A 19,725-nucleotide genomic window follows, 5' to 3' on the forward strand; every position below is an offset into this window, starting at 1 on the left:
GTTGGCTTTTAACTAACGTTTGTCATTTTGACACATATAAAGACATTAAACATTGACACTTTAGTGCTACTCAATTAAAGTGACCAGTGTATCTGTGTGGACTCCCTTTTCCAATGTTTAAATGCTAGCAAGTGGTCAAGATAGGAAAATCATGTAATAAAGAAGCTCCTTTTGTAAAACTGTGTTGTTGTGGAAACAGTAAAAAATTTTCTGCAAACTCATTTCTGGAGTAAAGGAATAATGTTTTATTAAAAGTTTCTAACAGTCAAACTACCAGAAGTTACTGATAATGTTTAAGTTTCCAGGCAGCATGTTGTTTCTGTATAATCTAATGAAAACAGTGTGTTCTAGAAAGCCATTTTTTTCCTCATCTTGAAAGAAAGTAATGAAGAGCTATACATATATATAGAGAGAGAGATAAATAAAAACATCAGTAACATATGTAATGAGCTTAAGTTTTAAGTATTCAGAGTTCTAGTAGGGTTTAATATTTGTAATGCATGCCACTATTGAGTTAATAGTCCAGTGTCTCCATGTTTTCTTCGCTACTTAACTGTCTGTAATGATGAATACTACAGAAACTTTGGTGTTAGAGTACTTTCTTTTTTTACAAATGTTTATCCTCGCTACATTGTTTTTCTTTCACTTACCCAATTAAATAGTTTTAAATCTCTTTTTATCAAGTACTTGTCAAGCATTTGGTGCAGAAGCATGTTTTTACCCTGCCTACTTAATTAAGGTGACTGAAACAAAAAGATGTACAATTCAAAGCCAAGCAGTGTTTCACACAAGGATGGAGGTGGTAATAGCTTAATTCCTGCTTGATCTTTCCTGTCTTTGCCCTGGCTACTTCGGATTGACCTTGTCCGCAATCTGATGACCTCCCTATTGCACTCAGCCATTTGGAAAGCTGCTCATACCGTAGCTGGCCCTGAGGGGCTATCTGCGAGTCCACTGATCCATTGACCCATGTCAAGACTAGGTTTCAGATCTGATCTGCTGAGCTTCTGACATAGCTACATACTACACCTACTGTAGACAAAGCCAGTAGGGCAGTCTAATTTTTTTTCTGCTTCTTAAGTGGCACACAGTTTGCACTTGCTGTATGAAGACCAATTTTACACCAGTCGTTTGCTATGAAATATGCTTCTCGAAGCAATTATATGTATTGATCCTTTCTTTACAAAGGAAATAAATTCTCTAATTTAGTGGCTCAGTTTTTCTAAATACATCGAATTGCCAGGTTTATTGGGTGTATTTAATTCTCAACATGAAGTTCCGCCTAAAAAAAAAGCACGTTTAAAATAGAGTAATAGGCTTTTTCCATTGTGTTATGCCAGGACTTCACAGACATTTATAGAAATGTGTAAATAAGGTTTTAATCACATTAACTTTGATATTTTTATGTATATCCTACCATATTTTTCAAAATAAATGACAACTTACAAAGTTGTGTGTCTGTTTGCGAAACAGGGAAACTCTTTAATTATCCAGGAGAAAATCCGTATGATATTGAGCTTTATTTTCCTTCCTAGCATGTTGTGTTCATTTTTACTCTGCAACATACCATTTTTTGCTTAAAAAATTCTTTCTTTACCTATTAGTATTACTTTATTTTTCTTGCAAGGCTTGGACATTACAATTCCTTTGCTTTATGTGCTTGCTTTCTTTTTTTTCAACAATGTTTAGCAGAGCAGGCTCTGTCTGCAGAAGTGCCAGGGTGGGCCTGCCATGGAGGTGTTACACGTCGCGTTCCAGTCCTGTTCAGCACAAGCCTGTAGAGCACATTATTTTAAAGTGGTGGTGATCTTGACAAGGGAATTTAACGCATATACAGACCTTGTAACCATGTGAAATGCCTTCCTTTTTTTTTCTCCCGTGTGTGTGAAATTGTCCATGGTTCTTCCCTGTAATTATAGACTGGACACATAATTGAGTTAACCACCTTTCCATGAAAGAAAAATATTGGCTTGATTCAGCTTTGACTGTGTGGGGTTTTTCTGTACATATGGTATAACTACAGGTATTTTAGAATTTACAAAAAAAGATATTTTGGGGCATTTAAAAACTTTAGATAATAGCCTAAACATTAAGTTCTTATACTCTTTATGTTAGAGAGAATAAGAATATAACTGTGTTTTATATCTTTGCAATTAATACATGGGACACTTCTTTCACCCAAACTATAGACTGCCATATGTACCTTAGCGCTTTAAAGTGTGGATTGTACTAAAATCCTTGGTTGTCTGTTGCTTTATTTTAAATAATATTTGTAATGCAATGTTCATCACTTTAGTTTTATAAGTTTTCTCTATGCATAACATGCAACAAAACCAATGTTCTGACTTTTTTTTGTTTTAGAGCCTGCTGTGTCTTAGTTCTTTGTGGTGTTATAAGCAGGATAAGGATTTGTCATATCTAAAACTTTAAATTTTGGGAAGTATGAAAGAGAGGATTTCTTCCTTCTAGGGAGGGAGGGGGATGTCTGTGGGAGGATTTTGTTTATTCTCTTTGCCTAATGCCATTCTAAATAATTATTTTTTTAACATGACAAAGAACATCTGCTGACAGTTTATAACATGACATTGTTTTTCATGTATCTACAGGAATTGATTCCTGAATTCTATTATCTCCCAGAGATATTTGTCAATAGCAACAATTACAATCTGGGTGTGATGGATGATGGAACAGTTGTGTCTGATGTTGAACTTCCACCATGGGCCAAAACCCCAGAAGAATTTGTTCGCATAAACAGACTGGTAAGATGGCTGTTTGCTTTTGTCTGTAAAGTGATGTTGATCTTCAGATACTTTGGAAGTAGTTTGGATCTTTGCTTGTAACATATAGCTGTTAATAATTTACATAGGGCTAGGGTTGAAATAATCTGAAGAAATGTTAGATTTACAAGTTTAGAGAGAAAAAAGGCATATAGCATTCCTCCTTTAGAACTGCATGGAAAACTTTCAATGGGATCTAAGTAATGGAGGAGATCTCATCCCATTTGTATGTCAGCTCTCATCGTTCTAAAGAACTAATAAAATCAATTTACAGAAGACTTGAAAAACTCATTTAATCATAGAATTATTTGTCGTTGATTATTTAAATGTAATTTTAGGGTTTTTTTTTAGTTTTAGTATCCATTTAACTCCAAAGATGAGGTTGGAAGGTTGCATTTTAAATTTTCTGCCACTGTTTCCATTTCTTCCATTAAATTGATATTTTTCAGGTGTTATTTACAAGAAAATAAAACTGAATTCTCCTTTGCCTGCTTCATTCCGCAAACCTATATTACTATTCTCTTCCCTATTTTGGAAACCTCTGTTGTTAACATTGCCTGTCTTTGCTGTGCCCTATGGGCATTGTAAGAAATTACAAAATAGCTGGTGACAATATCATTGCTGGTGTTGCAGCACATATGCAAAACTGTTACATTAGGGCCTCCTCAAAATGAAAGGATTCTGCATCAATGACACTCTAAAATAAACTGGAGGAGCTTTTTATAATGAATCTTGAAAAATGAGGCTTAGTTTTCATGCTGAACTGGGAAATAATGAATGGAAACGCTCAATAACTTTTCAGATACCAGGCTTAGACTTGATAACATCCTCATATGCGTAAGTTAGAAAATGGGAATTGAAAAAGTTCTGCTGTTAGCAGAACATCAGCCCCCATATTAATAACATTGCAGAACAGTTACACCAGAAGACATCTGTGATGGATAAGTTATTAGAAAGCCTTATACAGCACTTTTACTGGTGATGTGATACCATGGTCTTCAGAAATGTTCTTTGGCCTAGATTTCTGTAGCCAGTTGTTGGGTGCACCCTAATTTTCACAAATTATGTTAGGTGAATTTAGTATTTTGCTTCATGTAGAAGTATGTGCAGTTTTTATTTAAGTGAGGGGTGAAATACACTAACGTTTAGTAGGACTACTTGGGAAGGTATATTCAAATGCACCTTTCAATCTTACAGTTGTGCTGATAGGTAATAGGTTAGGGAGGTAGTCTGACACCTTTTTGAGCTTGGTGCGCGTTGGTGTTTCAGATTAACCTGTGAAATGAAAAGCTGTGTTCTTAAGCGGAACTGTCAAAGGCAGCCTATAGCCTTCATCTCTCACAACTGTGGTATTTTAGCTTTTGCATAAGATATAGCTCTCATTCTATGAATTACGGATCTGACTTTCCCCACTGTGAGATTATTCTCCCATCTCCCTCTTCCTCCTCTTCTAAGATTTTAGCTCTTAATTTTCTTCTCCTCATTTCTAGCCTTGGTGGTGCCAGGTTTGTCTCACCCTCACCTCTGTATTCTCTGAGCTACCCTTCCCTCATCCTTCCATCATTTTCCAAAGCCTTTGCTGCTAGTGTCTGGCTTTCTTGCAACTCTCTGATATCTCCCACTTGTGCCATCTTCTCAGGATGAAGTGCCTCATCAGCAGGAAGCAGCTGCTTTTTGGTTATTGCTGTTAAACTCTTGGGCACAAAATGTGAAATCCTTTTAAAGTCTTTTCTTGGAGAGTAATGATCTCATTTCATATTCCAAATATATTTTTTTTTATTTTTGTGTACTATCTGCAATAAGTGCATCTTTATTTTGTTAAATCCTGAAAAAAAAACCAGTTCAGAACATTCTAGTATGAGTGAAGTGCTTGTTACCTATCAAAAAATGTCATTTCAAGAAAAAGTAATCTGAAAAAAGCACTATGTTAACCTTTGTATATTTGAATGATGAAGATTAAAATTAGTAATTTTCTCAGTTTCACTCAGTGTTTCTTATGAAACAGAAATTTTATATTTATTATCAAAATACAGTTAATGTTTCCTTCGCAAATATTTTTTCCCCAAGTAATTATTCATTAGTGATTGTGACTTTTGAAACTATTTTAAAGAAAAAGACTTTGCTAGTAATCTGTTTGGCTTCATAACTCCTGCTGTGTTTTTCTGTGAAAGCAGACCTTGCAGTACTGCTTGTCAAATGACGTATTGAAAGAAGTTGCAAAAGTTGCCATAAATTAGAGTTTTTCAAAACAAAGAACTTGTACAGAAACATGCAATTTTAAAGTATCACATAATCGGACAGAAAAGAATTTTTTTTAAGGCTTAAGTTAAATACGAAACTAAAAAATAATTTACCGAGTGATGGTATATTAAAGTGAGTCAAACATCATCCCTTTTGGTGACACTGTAGGTACCTGATGCCATGGCTGTAATTCAAGATATAAAGTTTTGGGCAGTTTGGTAGGATTTAATTTAAACCTCTGTGCCAATGAATTGCATTAACAGTATTGTGGTCGTGGTGGCCCTGTTAGTGTTGAATGGATCTGTAATCTCTCGTTTTTGCCATGGAATAAAACTGAGAAAATTACATGCAAATATTAAATTGCTTTTTCTCTTTTAATACTTAGTGGATTGGATACTATCAGCATCAAATCAGCATTGTTTTATTTTTAAGAAGAGGTTTAGGAAGAATGCTTTAAGCTCAGTTCCTCACAAATACTCTCAAAAATAGCTTGCTACAATGTGATGTAGGCTGATTCATTCACTTAATATTTCCTTACTGCTTCCTGGTTCAGACAAAATAGTGATTATAGTATTTTAAGTGCTCATTTTGTAAGTTATCACACGTAGATATTTTTTAACTTGGCATTTCAGTTTACCTCTTTAAGTCCACAGATCTTATACAGTGATTTGAGCTCATGAAATGCATACTACTTTGATCTGTGACCTTTTTGTGGTGCTAATCGGGTTCCTGATATCATTATACCTTGCTCATTAATCATATTTCCTGCAGCCCGTCAGCCAGCCAGACAGCCCAAGCCCCTGTTTGCAGCCTTGTGTTGGCAGGTTTCTGCTTTTCCAGATTATTACGGTGTGATACTTTGGCTTCTCATAACCAGACCCACATCAAGCTGTGTGCTACAATTAAAGTCAGATGGTCCTCAGGTTGAACATGGATATACTGTTGCAGCTGTCTGTCTTTCTGGAACAGACCAGCGCCAGGAACAGATGATGTGTAGGACAGTGCATAATAACAGCTTGTACAGTACTGGGTCAATAGCAGGGGTTCAGAACATTAATTGACAGGCTGATAGCTGATTTAAAAGTGATTCCCAACCCATTTTTAATTCTGTAAAAGTATGTAATTTAATTGAAATAGATCGTTGCATGTCCTCTGAGTTTGCTCTGAGAGAAAAAGCAGAATGGTGTGTAATTAAAACTGAGTTTTGATTGATGGAATGTCATGATGAGCTAAATGATAACATCAGGATGTCATTCTAAGCAATAAAAAGAAGTGTAAAATGCATGTATTGCATCTGCATACGGTTGATACTTTGTATTAGTTTGTGATAGCACAATATTTTATAATAGGACGTCATTTAGGAGTAGGGTATTTTTCTGTGATACAGTTTACATTTTGATGGAAAACTGACTGGGTTTTCACTATTCTGAAACCTTACTATATACCTCTAAAACTCTGTAGTGTATTTAGTACCATAGATAGTGCAAAGATATTTATACAATTGCATTGTTACTTTATTATTTCAAAGTTATGGTATCTTTAGGGCATAACTATATGAGCAAAGGGGAGAATGGTAACTTGATCTGATATCTAATAGAAAGAAAACACCCAGCGATTTTTTAGTTCTCCTATGCTTCTAAGAGATCTGTCGGAAAAAGAAATGGAAAGTAAACTGGGAACAGGCAGAAGTTCTGATTGTTGTTTGGATACAAAAACTAGAGCAGTAGTTGTCGGACACTGAAATAGGCATGTGCTTTTAAACTTTCATTTTTCTGGGATCTTTTGTTGGCTTTGCAGTCTTACTTGTTAGCTGCCCTCCTTTAGAATAGTTCTCTGTTTTAGAAATTTAAATTCACTTGTTGGAGTTAGCAATAATTCCCCTTTAAAGCTGATAGAAATTTGAAATGCCTTTCTTATCATGCATGACAAAGTAGATATTCATAAAGACCAAGTGCAACTCAAGGAAAAGTCCCATAGTGATAGTTAGGAATAGCTAAAAACTCCTGGTATGGTAGTTCGGCTTATTCTAAATAGTTATGTGATCTACTTTGTCCTTGAATGTTGGATGCCTGAATAGGTAAGAATGAATGTAAATCTACTAATCAACTGTTAGTAACTACATTTCACACAGCTTTGATGAGACTCAGCTTTTTGAGAATTAAATTGCTTCAATGATGATAAAGTGGTTGACGTTTGTCAAGACAGCTTTCCACAATATATCTCAATTTAAGTATTTTACTGCTTTATTGCAAAGTTAGTCCTTTTATGGTTAGTGGTTTATCCATTTGATTCAATGCTGAGGAAAATGCAAGGCAAAACAGAAAAGTGATGAAATTACTGTGCTGAATTGCAAGTTTTGAAATCCAATTTTCAAATAATTGGAAAGGTAGTGACAGCTAAGCCACTTTCTGAAACAAATTGAATACTTAAATACCTAAAGGTACTGTACGCAAAATTAATCCTAGTGTGGTAAATAAAATGGAGAGGAAAGATAGGCCAGCTGTTCATCCCAACACAGATTTTAGTGGAGAAAAATGAATCAGTATTAAGAACCACCACTTGGTAAGAAAGATCTACAATGAGATTTAAAGGATCATCATCAGTCAATATGGCGCATTACTTTTTAGCACAGTCTACTCCACCTTACACCAGAAAACGCTGAAAAAGAAACATTCCCTGTCAATTAACACAGGATCAACACTCAGAACTGCAGGTTTTGTGAATCTTCACTCTCACTGATCCGTGGAAGCTTATAACTTGGAATGTACTCAATTTTTTGTAGTAGCTTGGAAAAGTCTCTCCACGGTATTTTTCATGATTCCACGGCTGTGTATTTACAAAGGTCTTACAGCAAGTGCTGTAGAAAATTCATGTGGATACGAACTGTATGAATTAAGGCTCAGAAGTGCAAGTTACTAGTAATAGATTGCTAGATTATTAGTAATATATTGCTGGTATTAGCTTACTCGTTAACTATGTTAAAAACATTAGAGAGCAGGAAAAGGGCTAAAATGGAAACTGGGTTAACTAGCAACATCAGAGTTGTTATCTGCAGCACCTACTTTGAAATTCTAGTTTAAGCAGGATTAGATATAGTCTTAAAAATCTAGAATACAGACTGGCCTGTGTACACTGAGTGAATAAGATGCTTCTGGCAATCCAAGCTGATCTGAAATGTTTACAGAATGTTATTGTGGAATTCATTAGAGGAGAGGGAAAATCATAGCTCTGTGAACTCTTCACTCAACTCAGGCTCTTCTAAGTTGTTCTGTTGGCATATTAGGTATCTGTTCATCTAGAAGAAAGGATCATGGTGGAAAAGCAGAAGAGCTTTGATGCTGGTTCTTTCAAACTCTTTACTTCTTGAAATACATGTGTGATTGAAGTGTTATTTCCCATTGTATTTCTGATGCTTGGTGATTTCTTGTGACTTTTCTTTGGAAATTATAACCTATATACAATATAAGATTTATACAATATCCTCTGAAAGGAGGATATCTGTTAACTCTACAAGCATTTTAATTTTTAGAAAAAATCACTTTCATGAATTTATAGTAGAAAAAGTCGGTAACTTTGTAACTTTGTAAATCTGTAACTTTGCCTTTCCTGGCAAATAATTGTATGTCTATGCCACATGTGTGTTCAATGCATTTAAAATAGGTATATGTTTAAACATAACTATTGACAATGCATCTTAAAATACCATGCTACATTCATTTTATGTTGCTTTCAAGCTGTGACTATGGAAAAAAAAATTTTGCAGGAGGTAAGGTTTCTTGTATCAGGTAAAATAAACATTTCCATTCATAGAAGTCTCAGAAACTTAACAGGCTAATCCAGAAAGTTGCCAAGTATATCATTCTTCAGCAAAGCTGGGTGTGAAAGGTCCAGCCTGATTGCATATCAGACTTCATATTTAAAAGTTTTTTATTGTTTAAAACACATTTTTTTCCTCATCTATGAAAACAAGGCAGTCCTTGGAAGCACAGGGGCTGCATCTTGTACGTACTTCACAGGTGGAAGAGAAAGAAAGTCTCTTAAACAGTTGAAGGAATGTAGGATGGTATGTACATTGAAGCAGCAAGGTTCCTTCTTCCCTCGAAAAGAGCTTCCATGACTGCAGTGTGAGGTTCTAGTTTCTGTCTGGTTTTCCCTTTCAGTTTGTCCATGTACTATACCAACGTTGTCTTAAACCTGTTTGTTTTGCACCTGAGCTAAGTGCTGTGTTGATATAATTGTGTAACCGACCCTAACACTTAAACTCATTTCCTACCAACTCAGCCACACGTGTAACAATTTCATCAGCTTTGTTTGTCAATGCAGTATTTCTTGCACTGTTAGAATTGCTTCCTTAAAGTTAGAACCTTCATTGTGTTTCGCATGGAAATACTTGTGTGCAGGCTAGGATCAAGAAATACTGGATAATTGTAAGCAATGTTTTGATTGAATACTATCATGTACAGACCTGATTATTAGCATAGAAAGGGGTGGGACATCAGACCTTCGTTATATATTTTTAAGCTCCTAATTCAGGTCTCATATGAACATAAGTCCAGGAAAACATCAGTAATGCCAACATAACTGCACTTAGGTGAAATCTGTGCAAGTGAAAACCTAATCTGTGAGTATTCTAGAGGGAAAATAAAAAGATCATTCAATATAAAACATTTTTAAAAAGTAGAGAAGAAATATTTCTAAAGGCTTGTGGTATATGGCCTATTAGAAAAGCTTCTGAAAATCTGTGAATAAACAGAACTAGACTAATTTTTCTGTGTGTACAATTGACTCTGTGTGTATAAGAATAACTTGTTTTTATTGAAGTGCCTTCTAAGAAATATGTACAGAAATTCATGTTTATTTAAATCCAACTCTGTTGTGATATTGGTTTTACTAATTTTCGGCTAAGAACTTTTACTGATTTAATTTGTAAAGCAGACTACTATACAAACAAAGTCAAATATATCCAAAAATATGAGGAAGGTAATGAAAAGTGAACTCAAGCCATGCTTTTGAATAGAACTTGTCTTAAGAAAGCATTCCGTTTTGGTTTCATAACACATCAAAATGCACTAATACTGGAATATGGGGAATAGATAATATATATGATGGAATATATTGAAGACGTACATCAGTAGGACAAAGTTAATATATAGTATAAAGCAAAAATGTGATGATGTAAAGAAACATTTTTGTCTTGTCAATGAAACCAACAATGTAGGTAGTTTATCATCATTTATTACCAAAAAGCACTGCTCTCATTTGTATCCAATCTGGATGTGTAAATAGGAAGAGAAAGCAGAGTTTGTAAAATCTATTATTTCCATGATAATACCTTCATTACATCTCATTTGTGATTCCTACCATCTCTTTAAACTCTGCATACAAGTTAGTTTATTGAAATTACAACAAAGCTCTTGGCTTAAAGACTGCAAGCGGAGTAAAATAAAATAAAGTCCACACTTGCTTGCATTTCAATAATTTCTGGAAGTGTGGTAGATGCCAGTCTTCCTGAATAAAGGAAGCTTAATGGAATCATGGAATGTAATTTCCTGGGCAGTCTGTCTGTATCTTTTGTTGTGGAAAAAACGAAATTAGAGGAGTTGGGATCAAAATTTGCCAATTTCATAATTAAAAAATATTCAAGTTATTAAATAATTCTTTCATATTTAGAAAAAACAACTTGTCAGATTCTGAAAATAGTTTAAATTACTTGCTAATCATTTTTTTACAGTTATCTGTAATGCATCTATCTTAATGAAGTCTGAGACTAAACAAGGTGAGCAGGAGGAAAACTAATAAGTACAAATATTTTAAATGAGAGCAAAATGAAAAACAAAGAGGTAAAAAAAGCCAGGATGGATGTAGAAGAGTCAAAAGGAAGGAAAGCCTAAACTAAAAATGTGGACATTCAAGAGAGTGATGAGAGATGCAGATTCTATAATAAGGTGAGAGAATTTGTCTTAGCCAAGATAAATACAGAAGAGTATTATATAGAGCTGGGAAAGATTACATATAAAAATGATAACGCAGTTTGAGCATATACAGTTTAAAAAAAAAAAGGAAAACTAAGGTAGGTAAATGTGCTTTTATTGAAAAAAGTTGATTGGGAGCAATCTAGACGATTAAATTTGCTTTCAGCCCTTTGTTGCTCGTTGTTGTAGAACTGGTGTTTGAAAGTGAGTCCATGGAGGACATTAAAGTTATTACTGTGTGAAATGAAGTGGGAAATAATTGTGATGGAGCCATTGCCCCATTTAACAGGTGTTCACTAAATCTGTCTGTCTTCTGTTTGTCTGTTCTCCGAATGCTCCCTGCAAATGGTGTTCTGAGGGTTACTGTTGAAAAGGTATTAAGAATTTTGATTAACATGAAAAAATTGCATCACAAGCTCAGTATAGATAGGGGAGAAAAAAAATTTGCAGCTCGATTTAGTAAGAGTTCCAGTCTGTGATTTAAAGTTGCTTTGCAAAGATATATTGCAACTTGTTTCTCCTGGAAGGTGAACTTCCATACAACAGAATGTGCTGGTGAGAGAACCTGGTAGGATGTGGCGTTGTTGGATTTGTTTCAGTGTTCAGTTTATTTATAGATCAGATGTGAAAATATACTGCTAAATTTCAAGTTGATAGTTAGTTTGTTCTAAAGAGAGATTTGTGATATAGTCCGAAATTTCCATCCTAAGTTTTGGAAGAGAAGGTGAGATTTTGATAATATTTGCATACATGGAGCTGTGGAGAAATAAACTGAGAATTTGTGGTCTTCAGCTGAAGTAGGGGAGGGGTTGAGAAAACATGGCCATCTGTGCCCTACGTGGAATGATAAAAAAAAGTCAGCTGAGGCTTTGCTTTCAGTGCTTTTTCCTGGCAAGACTCCACTTTTTGAAAGCCTAGGATGAGGAACATTAATGTTGCTGAAACCATCTGGGGTACTGAGAAAGCTTATTACAGTTGATAGGGAGGTAGGAAAAAATATACAGGGAAAGAGTTTCTTCTTCCTAGAAGAGAGGAGAATAAGAAGGAGTATAATAAAAGCTTACAATGTAATCAATAGTACTGAGAAGATGCATGAAGAAATTACATTCATTATTTCATAACATAAGGATGTCAAGTTTGTTCATAAAATGAAAAATTAACATTTGCTACAAGGTAATATTTTTCAGTGTGTAATTAGACTCAGGAACCTTAAGAGGAACCAGAAGGGGCCTGTGGAAGTTTACAGAAATACATAGATATCTAGTTTGTTAGGCAGTACGAAATATGTAATGTGAAATACCAGATCTTACATTCAATGGTTAAGACGAGCTCTAGAGGAATATATGAGAGTATAATGAGAGAAACAGTACCCTACCTCTTCTTGCTCTAATAAATAGAAATATCTTTTTATTGACCATATCAAATTCATGATGCTTTAGTCCCATACACCATATCTTCTGGCTTTATAAACAGGAAAATCTGAAGACATAGTTCCAAAATATAGGGGAAATGCAGGGATGTAGCTAAGGTAAATCCCCTATCTCCTCTTCCTGTTCCTCACCACATTTCCCCATCTATGTCTTTTTTCAGGAACAAATGTTTGCGAGGCTGTACTTTAAACTGGATCACTGAAATGACTTTTAAATAAGCCTTGTTTCTTACCTAGGTTATTATTTTAGTGATCTGATTTATAGCGTTGCTCTACCGGTGGTGACATTGGCACAAATAATGGCATAGTAAGCTGCAATGCATTGCAAGTGTAAACATTTTGGAGTGGCAACTCATTAAAATGTTTTCTCCGTCAAAGTTTGTATCTCATTAAACCGCCGCCAGCAGTGCAGACTTGTAGAGGTAGACAAGCTCTAGTTAGCTGTGTTTCTGATGTTAGTTTAACTATAGCGCTCTGCAGGGAGTATCGTACTGCTGCTTTAGGAAGTGTAGCGTTAGGCTCATGATGATTATGCGCTTTTTCAAAAACAGTGAGTGGAAACTGATGGAAAAGGTTGCTGCACCCTAGCCCATCTGCTCAGCATCAGCCTCTTGCTAGATGTTTTCTCACATCTGCCAGTTGTTACTCTTTAATTGGAAGTTCAGGTGTAGCCCTTTTGGTTTAAGGAGAGGCAAAACTATAGCATATCAGTCAACTAGGAGAATGTATTCAGCAGAACAAATGGAGACTTCTGACAATCAAGGTCACGTTCACCGAATAATAAATGTACTGGGCAGTCTTTCCTTTGGTCAGATGATTCGTCCACCCGTAAAAAATCAAGGACTGTGAATTCCTTTTCCAGTTTCTCTTTCTGAAGCAATTCAAGGAACCCCAAATCTCTTGGGTTGTAATTTTTACTCTCAATCTTTACTACTTAAAAGGGTGCACGTGCTAGTTGCAACGTATCCCTTGCTGATCTATTGAGATGCATTATTAGAATTTGTGAGGTATGTAGTCAACTACAGAACCAAATACAATAAAAGACCAATTTTAATTTCCTTATTTCATTCTCTAATAGCTACAAATACCATATACTCTGCAATTTTAACCAATATAATTGTTCTGCTTTTGAAGCATGAAAGTTCCCTCTGAAGTAGAGGACCGTTAGTAAAAGTACCAGAGCCAGAATTTCTCATGCTTGTGCTCACCTGACCCTTTTGAGGTAGTTTATCTAGGTAAAATTATTTTAGCTCTCTAGCTTTGTATGGTTTGACTGAAACCTATTAGGGACTCCTCATTTGCTAGTGTCCATAGCAGGTCTGAGGCACAGTTGCTTTTGGCAGAGGGAAGCTTTAATGAGTAACAGAGGGCATTAATGTAGCTGCTTTGTAGGAGGATATTGGATGGTATCTCTATAGAAAGATAAGGGTTAGGTAACCAAAAGAGGGCTCTAGAACCAAGGTAGCCTGGCTTAATTCTTTTTAGAAGTAATTTTCTGTTCTTCATCTTAAAATACTAAAGTTTCAAAATTAATCTTCAACTTATTAATTACGTAAAATGTATCTATCCCTCAGCATTTTTTTTCTTTTCATTCTGAATTTTTATTTCCTCTTTGGATTTTACTTAGGTAGATTAGTATTGTTAATAAAAAAGCGACATCATGTAAAGCAAGACTAAAGATATTAATTGTAGCAAAAATATAATTTACATTCAAATAGGTGATGAACGGACAAAGTTCTGCATAAATAAAGTGACATAATATAGGATCTTATGAAGTTCTTTGTGTTTGTCCTTGTCCAAATGGGTAGGATTTCTCTAAGCCACAGTTTAAGAAGAAATTTTGGATCTTGGCCAACTTAGTTGTTAGCAAGAGTTGAGCTGGGCTCGTAAAAACATGAAAGGTTCAGCAGCCTGCAAGTAGTTTAGAGGAAGTTGATTAAATATTAGTAGACTCAAGTGGTTTTAACTTTGCAGTGTGTAGAATGACCGTAATGTTGGACATTTCATTTATAATGTCTGTATTTTTAATTAATAAAACCCACACATGCTCTGTAGTTTGAAGCGGAGGAGGGAGGAGAACCCAAGAAATAAAAAACTTGTGTAATTGTTTTGTGGATTTTCCAAGCAGTATACCTAGAATGAAATAGTGCAAAGTATCCTGTTTCTAAAAATCTCTGAAAATAATATTACAAGTATATAGCAGAAGACCCTCTAGGGGCAGTGAAGCCTCCTAATTGTTACTGACATTATCTCTTGCCATCTGCTTTCTGAGGCAGAATAAAAACTGTGTAATGAGGATTAGGAATGGAAGATTGTGACAGCATGCTCCAAGAGGGTCTTGAGTATTCTCTGCTTTCATAATAAATCACAAAATAACTATTTTAATAATAGGTTTTTAATAGAATTTGCCTAAACTAATATAAATAAAGTGTTAAATTTTGCTGCATATTCTGATACAGCTATTTTATTTATAGTCAGTTAACTTACTAAACTTTTCTTTAAGATGCTAAAAGCATGTGAACTAGCTATACTGCAGTGGACTTGGATGTCTGCGCTGTCAATATCCTCCCTTCAGACTGATGCAAGCACATCATGCAGGCACACCCTAGGGCTGTGTATATGCCAGAATTAAGCGATGATAATAATCCATTCCAAAGATGCACATAAACATAGGTCACATCCAGTGCTTTTTTAAACCAAGTTTTACTGCTAGTGTGGACAGACCCAAGCCGTTCTCAGATTTTTAGAAGATTGTGTTCCTCTCTGCCTTTACACGTGTTTATTGAACTCTGTCCCAGTTGCAGTTTGTCCTGTATGCATTAGTGATTTAGAATATGTTTAGAAGAAAACAATATTCAGATTAATTCTTCTGGGTTTGGATGTTTCTTTCCCAAATGTAACATGAAGTTCCTGGTTTACTGTTGTAATCGTGGGTGACCACTTAATGGAAAATTTTGCTTTGTGTTGAGATTCCTCCCATGGGACTTGTGTCTTTTTCTTGTGGTGTAAGTAGTGTGCTAACTTGTGTTGTCTTAACTACCACTTTGATATTGTGGTTACGTAGAAAAGTGCTGTGAGCTGGGCTGTGTACTAGAAATGAGTAAATTCCATGTACCAGGACATCAATTTTATTCCTAGCTAGATCAACACAGTCATGTTAGCTCAATTTTATACCAAATGCTATAAATCCTGCTTATTTTGTTATGATTTATACACCTTTCTGCTGCAGCATATATAAATATTATCTTCAGTTTGGTTGATCTGGTGATGGGCAGGGCATGCTAGAGGATTAGATAAAACCTCCTGGCAAGCTGGCTTTCACCGTGGCCTGCCAGATGGCCATCTCTGTTATATGTCAGTTTTCTCACTTCCCTGACAAGGGTAAGTCCCAGTGCAGGAGGAAGGTAGGGATTGTGTTCCATTGGTATTCCTTGAAGTGAGCCACAAGGTTTCCTAGAGATGGATGCTTCTTTCTTAATCACAAATCTTTGACTGAAAGATTCCCCTTTTCCCTGCTCCTTTTATCATGAGGTTTAGGATGTTATGGGAAGTGAGAGAGCAAGTAAAGAAAAATTCAAGTGAAGTAGTATCCGGAATTTATGTTTGCCAGGGGCCATTTATGTATGAGTTACTACATATCAGGATTTTCAAGTTCAAAGATTGATTTCTGCAAAGAGGCTGGAGAAGGTGGTGGCACATGAATAGTGAAAGAGAAGCTTAGTGACAGAAAGCTGTGATATAGGCAGAGAAGCAGAGAATTTCACAAGAATTAGAAACTATACTGGGCAATCAATAGAATGGCAAGATCAGTTCTACTGGGAATGAAAAATATTTGATTTCTTTGAAATCTTAAGTTCAAATATTAGAAATGAACTTTGTAATGAGGTCTGGTGTCAGCTGGAAGATTAACACAACTTCTTTGGTCTGCACTCTCTTTGGTCTGATTCTAAAAGTATCTTCTTTTTAAAAATGTGCAATTTTTGTAATAAATAAGTATTGGAAATGTAAATGCTGATGTTAATTTTAACCAGTAAACCTTGGACATAAAGCATGCCATGAGGGCATAAAAAGCTGGGGTTTTATTCTCAGTAAAAGCTTTGTGTGATCTTGCCAACAGAATGACTGTTGCAACCTTTTACATGTTCTACATGATGTGAAAATACTGAAAGCGATAAACATATAGTTTAAAAACTAAAGCCACCTTGCCTAAATGTAGAACTTAATTTACAGGTCCCATGTGTGATTGCACTGGTAATACCTTCTGAATGCATTTACTACTAAGATGAACATAACCTCTTTTTTCATTGTCATTTAAAATTCTGGTTTGGATTTGAAATGTTAGAATCTGTGAATTTAAGATTCTTATTTTCAGAAGACGGTCTATTTCTGTAATGCTTTAATGTAAAATCATAGTGAACTTCTTTAACAGAAAAGGTGACTGAAGGACATGACATTTTTCGTTTTGTGTTTGAGAACAAAACTGCCCTTTTCACTTATCTGATCACTTCATGCATTTTAGCTTTCTATCTTTCAAGCAGTGAGGTGTAAGCAAATTTCAGGAATTTTTAATGTTCTTGGAGTAGGCTGTACATTTGTGACCCAAGGATTAGTAGATAGAGGGTAATACCTCTTAATTTGGGGTCATGAATGCTTAGCAGTCATGTGCTGACCTTACAGTCATTACATGTCTGAATTCACATCATTCAGTTCTTTGCTTTGGTAGCTGTAGGGCCTTTCTACAAAGCCAGCCATAGGAAAACATTAAGAAATTGTATTTTGGTTGTGGATTCTTTCAGAACTATGATTCTACACCACCTACCCCTTTGTGTTTTTAATGAGTTTAGAAACCAACTGTAGATTGCATAGAGATATATTCACACACTATGTCATACAGCTAAAGTGGTCTTTTTTTTTTTCTTTGTAGCTTTTATGAAATAAGTTCATGTTCTTGAAGTACTTCAAAAACAAACCCGAAGCTATACCTGTATCCCATGGATACATTTCCCTTTAGCTTATGCCTTAACACGCAGCCTGTAATTAAATCATAGAATCTTAGAATATTTTGGGTTGGAAGGGACCTTAAAGATCATCTAGTTCCACCCCCCCAAATGATCACTTGGAATTTTTCTGCTCGCTGTATTTAGTCTACAAGATTAACAGGGTGCATGCAATAAGTTGTTCTGTGGGGTTTTTTCTGTGTACTGTTACATTTAAATAGCTTTAAACCCCGTTTATTGCACACTGTTTGAGCTGTATTCCGAAAACAGCGTCCTTCATGGTCCTTTCTTTACAATTCACTCTGTAGGATCTGAATCATCCACAAACACTAATAAGTTTACTTTTACATAACCCTCATGTGATGAAAAACCTGTATTATTTCTCTATAAATAAATGCAGAGAAGACTGAAGATGGTGATCTATCATCCTTACTCTATGGGTGTCTATTTTGAAAATATCGGGAGGTGACATTTTTCAGACTGTTAAGCATTCTGTAAATTGTGAAAGAAAACACAAAATGTTGTTTTTAATTTGGGTCATTTGTTTTGCCATTGAACCCAACAAATAGTTTTGTTTGCATAACTCAGTATCAAGAATGAGTAGCTAGAAATAGTGTGACAGGGCAGAAACCACTTAAGCCAGTATTGCAGCTGAAACCTCAACAAATCTTACCTTGACCATGAAATATGGTGAAAGTAATGGTGGAACTAATCAGTTTGAAAAACATTTGTGTCAAATTAGATGGTCCCAAATATATAGATTGACTAATGAATACTTGTAAAAGGGTTGCTACAGTTAATTTAGAATTAGATAGCAGTCCTATACTAGGGGTGAAATCCAGCTTTCTGGGAAATGTTGAGTTTAGCATGGAAGTCTCTTCTTGCTTAATGTCTTGAAAAATAATGTAACGGTTCTCTTTGTGGAAAGAGGAGGAGATATGAAACTCTTTTTTGTTATTTTGTGGGGTCCCAACGTGCAAAAGACTGCCAGACTCTGATCTTACCAGTCTTTCCATGGCACAAATAAATCAACTGTGGGTTTTCAATAGTATTTATTTATTGTTTAAATAAAGACAACAATGTGTTTATTTATTTATGTCCAGTATGGCTATTTGGCATTCTGTTAAATGACAGGGAAAGGGAAGATTGCTCTGACGGCCAATATGCTGACAAAGTGCATTGCAAAAGAATTGTCAAAGATATTACATTTCTGGGGATTTTAAAATCATATTTTCTCTTACATGTGACATTTCCTGTATCTTACTCTTCAAATAAGGTGAAGTACTCAATATACTTACTCTTTTTCCATACTGGGCTAGATGTACAAGAAAACGCATATAAGTATGGCTTGGTAGGTATTTTATTCTCTTTCTTTAAAGAGGATGTGAAGTTGGTTTGTTTTAATAGAATAAGGTGGGAAAGAACTGGTTACATATTTTCAGAAATTTCAAGAGAGACCATAAGTTCCTTTCAGGAGTGGATGGTTGTTTTGTAGTAGTCTATGTAAAGGATTTTTTTTTTTCCCAAGAAAAATCTGGAATTTATCACTTGGAATAAATTATGTGCAACAGGGCAAAAGAGGATACTCTCAGACTTATGCAGTCAGTTACATTTTCTTGGATGAAATCTGTTTTATTACAGAAGTATTTGGTAGGCTTCTACTAACAGCCACAAACACTGCCAGAACAGAGGGACTGAAAAAAGATAATGAATCTGCCTGACCCTTCCTACAAAGGTGAACGTTTCACCAGAAATCACATTACCCTGGAATTCCTGATCATTTCAGACTTTCAGTTTTTTTGGGAGAGTCTTCACCTGCAGCAGCTGAAAGGTCAAAACTATTGTAAAAATCCCGAGGTCTGTTTCTGCTGCATAAGAAAAGATCTATGGCAGGGACTTCCCAGCACTTTTTTTTTTTTTTGTGGGGGGGGGCGGTAGGGAGAGGGGCATAAAATTTTCCATGGAAAGTACATTTTTGTGTATAGCAAATTTAAACCAACTGACAGTAAGCCAAGACTTTCTTAATTACCCTTTGTGGTGTCTTAGCAGAAGTCCGTAGACCAAAGGCATCTGCAAACCACAGGCTGAAAACCACTGATTTAAGGATGTGGCAGTGGTTAATTGTTCATGTGTCATTGTTAAAATGAGCATCAATTCAGTCTTGTGATGAACTGTCTTTTTGCTGTGACTAGTGATTATGGTTTTGTAGTGGTATAATTGCTAGTCTAATAGAGGTAGCTGAGGTTAACAACAGAGTTAAGTAAATATCATGGAATTATTTCCTGCCTTTAATCCTGGGTGAGATAGCA

At 35.4% G+C, this 19,725-nt stretch overlaps 1 protein-coding gene across 5 annotated transcripts in view; it reads left to right on the plus strand.

The window, feature by feature from the left end:
• Positions 1 to 19,725, plus strand: part of LRBA (LPS responsive beige-like anchor protein) — a 410,166-nt gene that overhangs the window by 310,919 nt on the left and 79,522 nt on the right. For all 5 annotated transcript variants that reach the window (XM_054064662.1, XM_054064663.1, XM_054064665.1 and 2 more), the window contains one exon: positions 2,607 to 2,759. In XM_054064662.1, coding sequence (XP_053920637.1) covers positions 2,607 to 2,759 — 153 coding nt within the window. The remainder of the gene's footprint in view (positions 1 to 2,606; positions 2,760 to 19,725) is intronic.

The sequence above is a fragment of the Cuculus canorus genome, chromosome 4 (genome assembly GCF_017976375.1).
Source record: "Cuculus canorus isolate bCucCan1 chromosome 4, bCucCan1.pri, whole genome shotgun sequence".
NCBI lineage: Eukaryota > Metazoa > Chordata > Aves > Cuculiformes > Cuculidae > Cuculus > Cuculus canorus.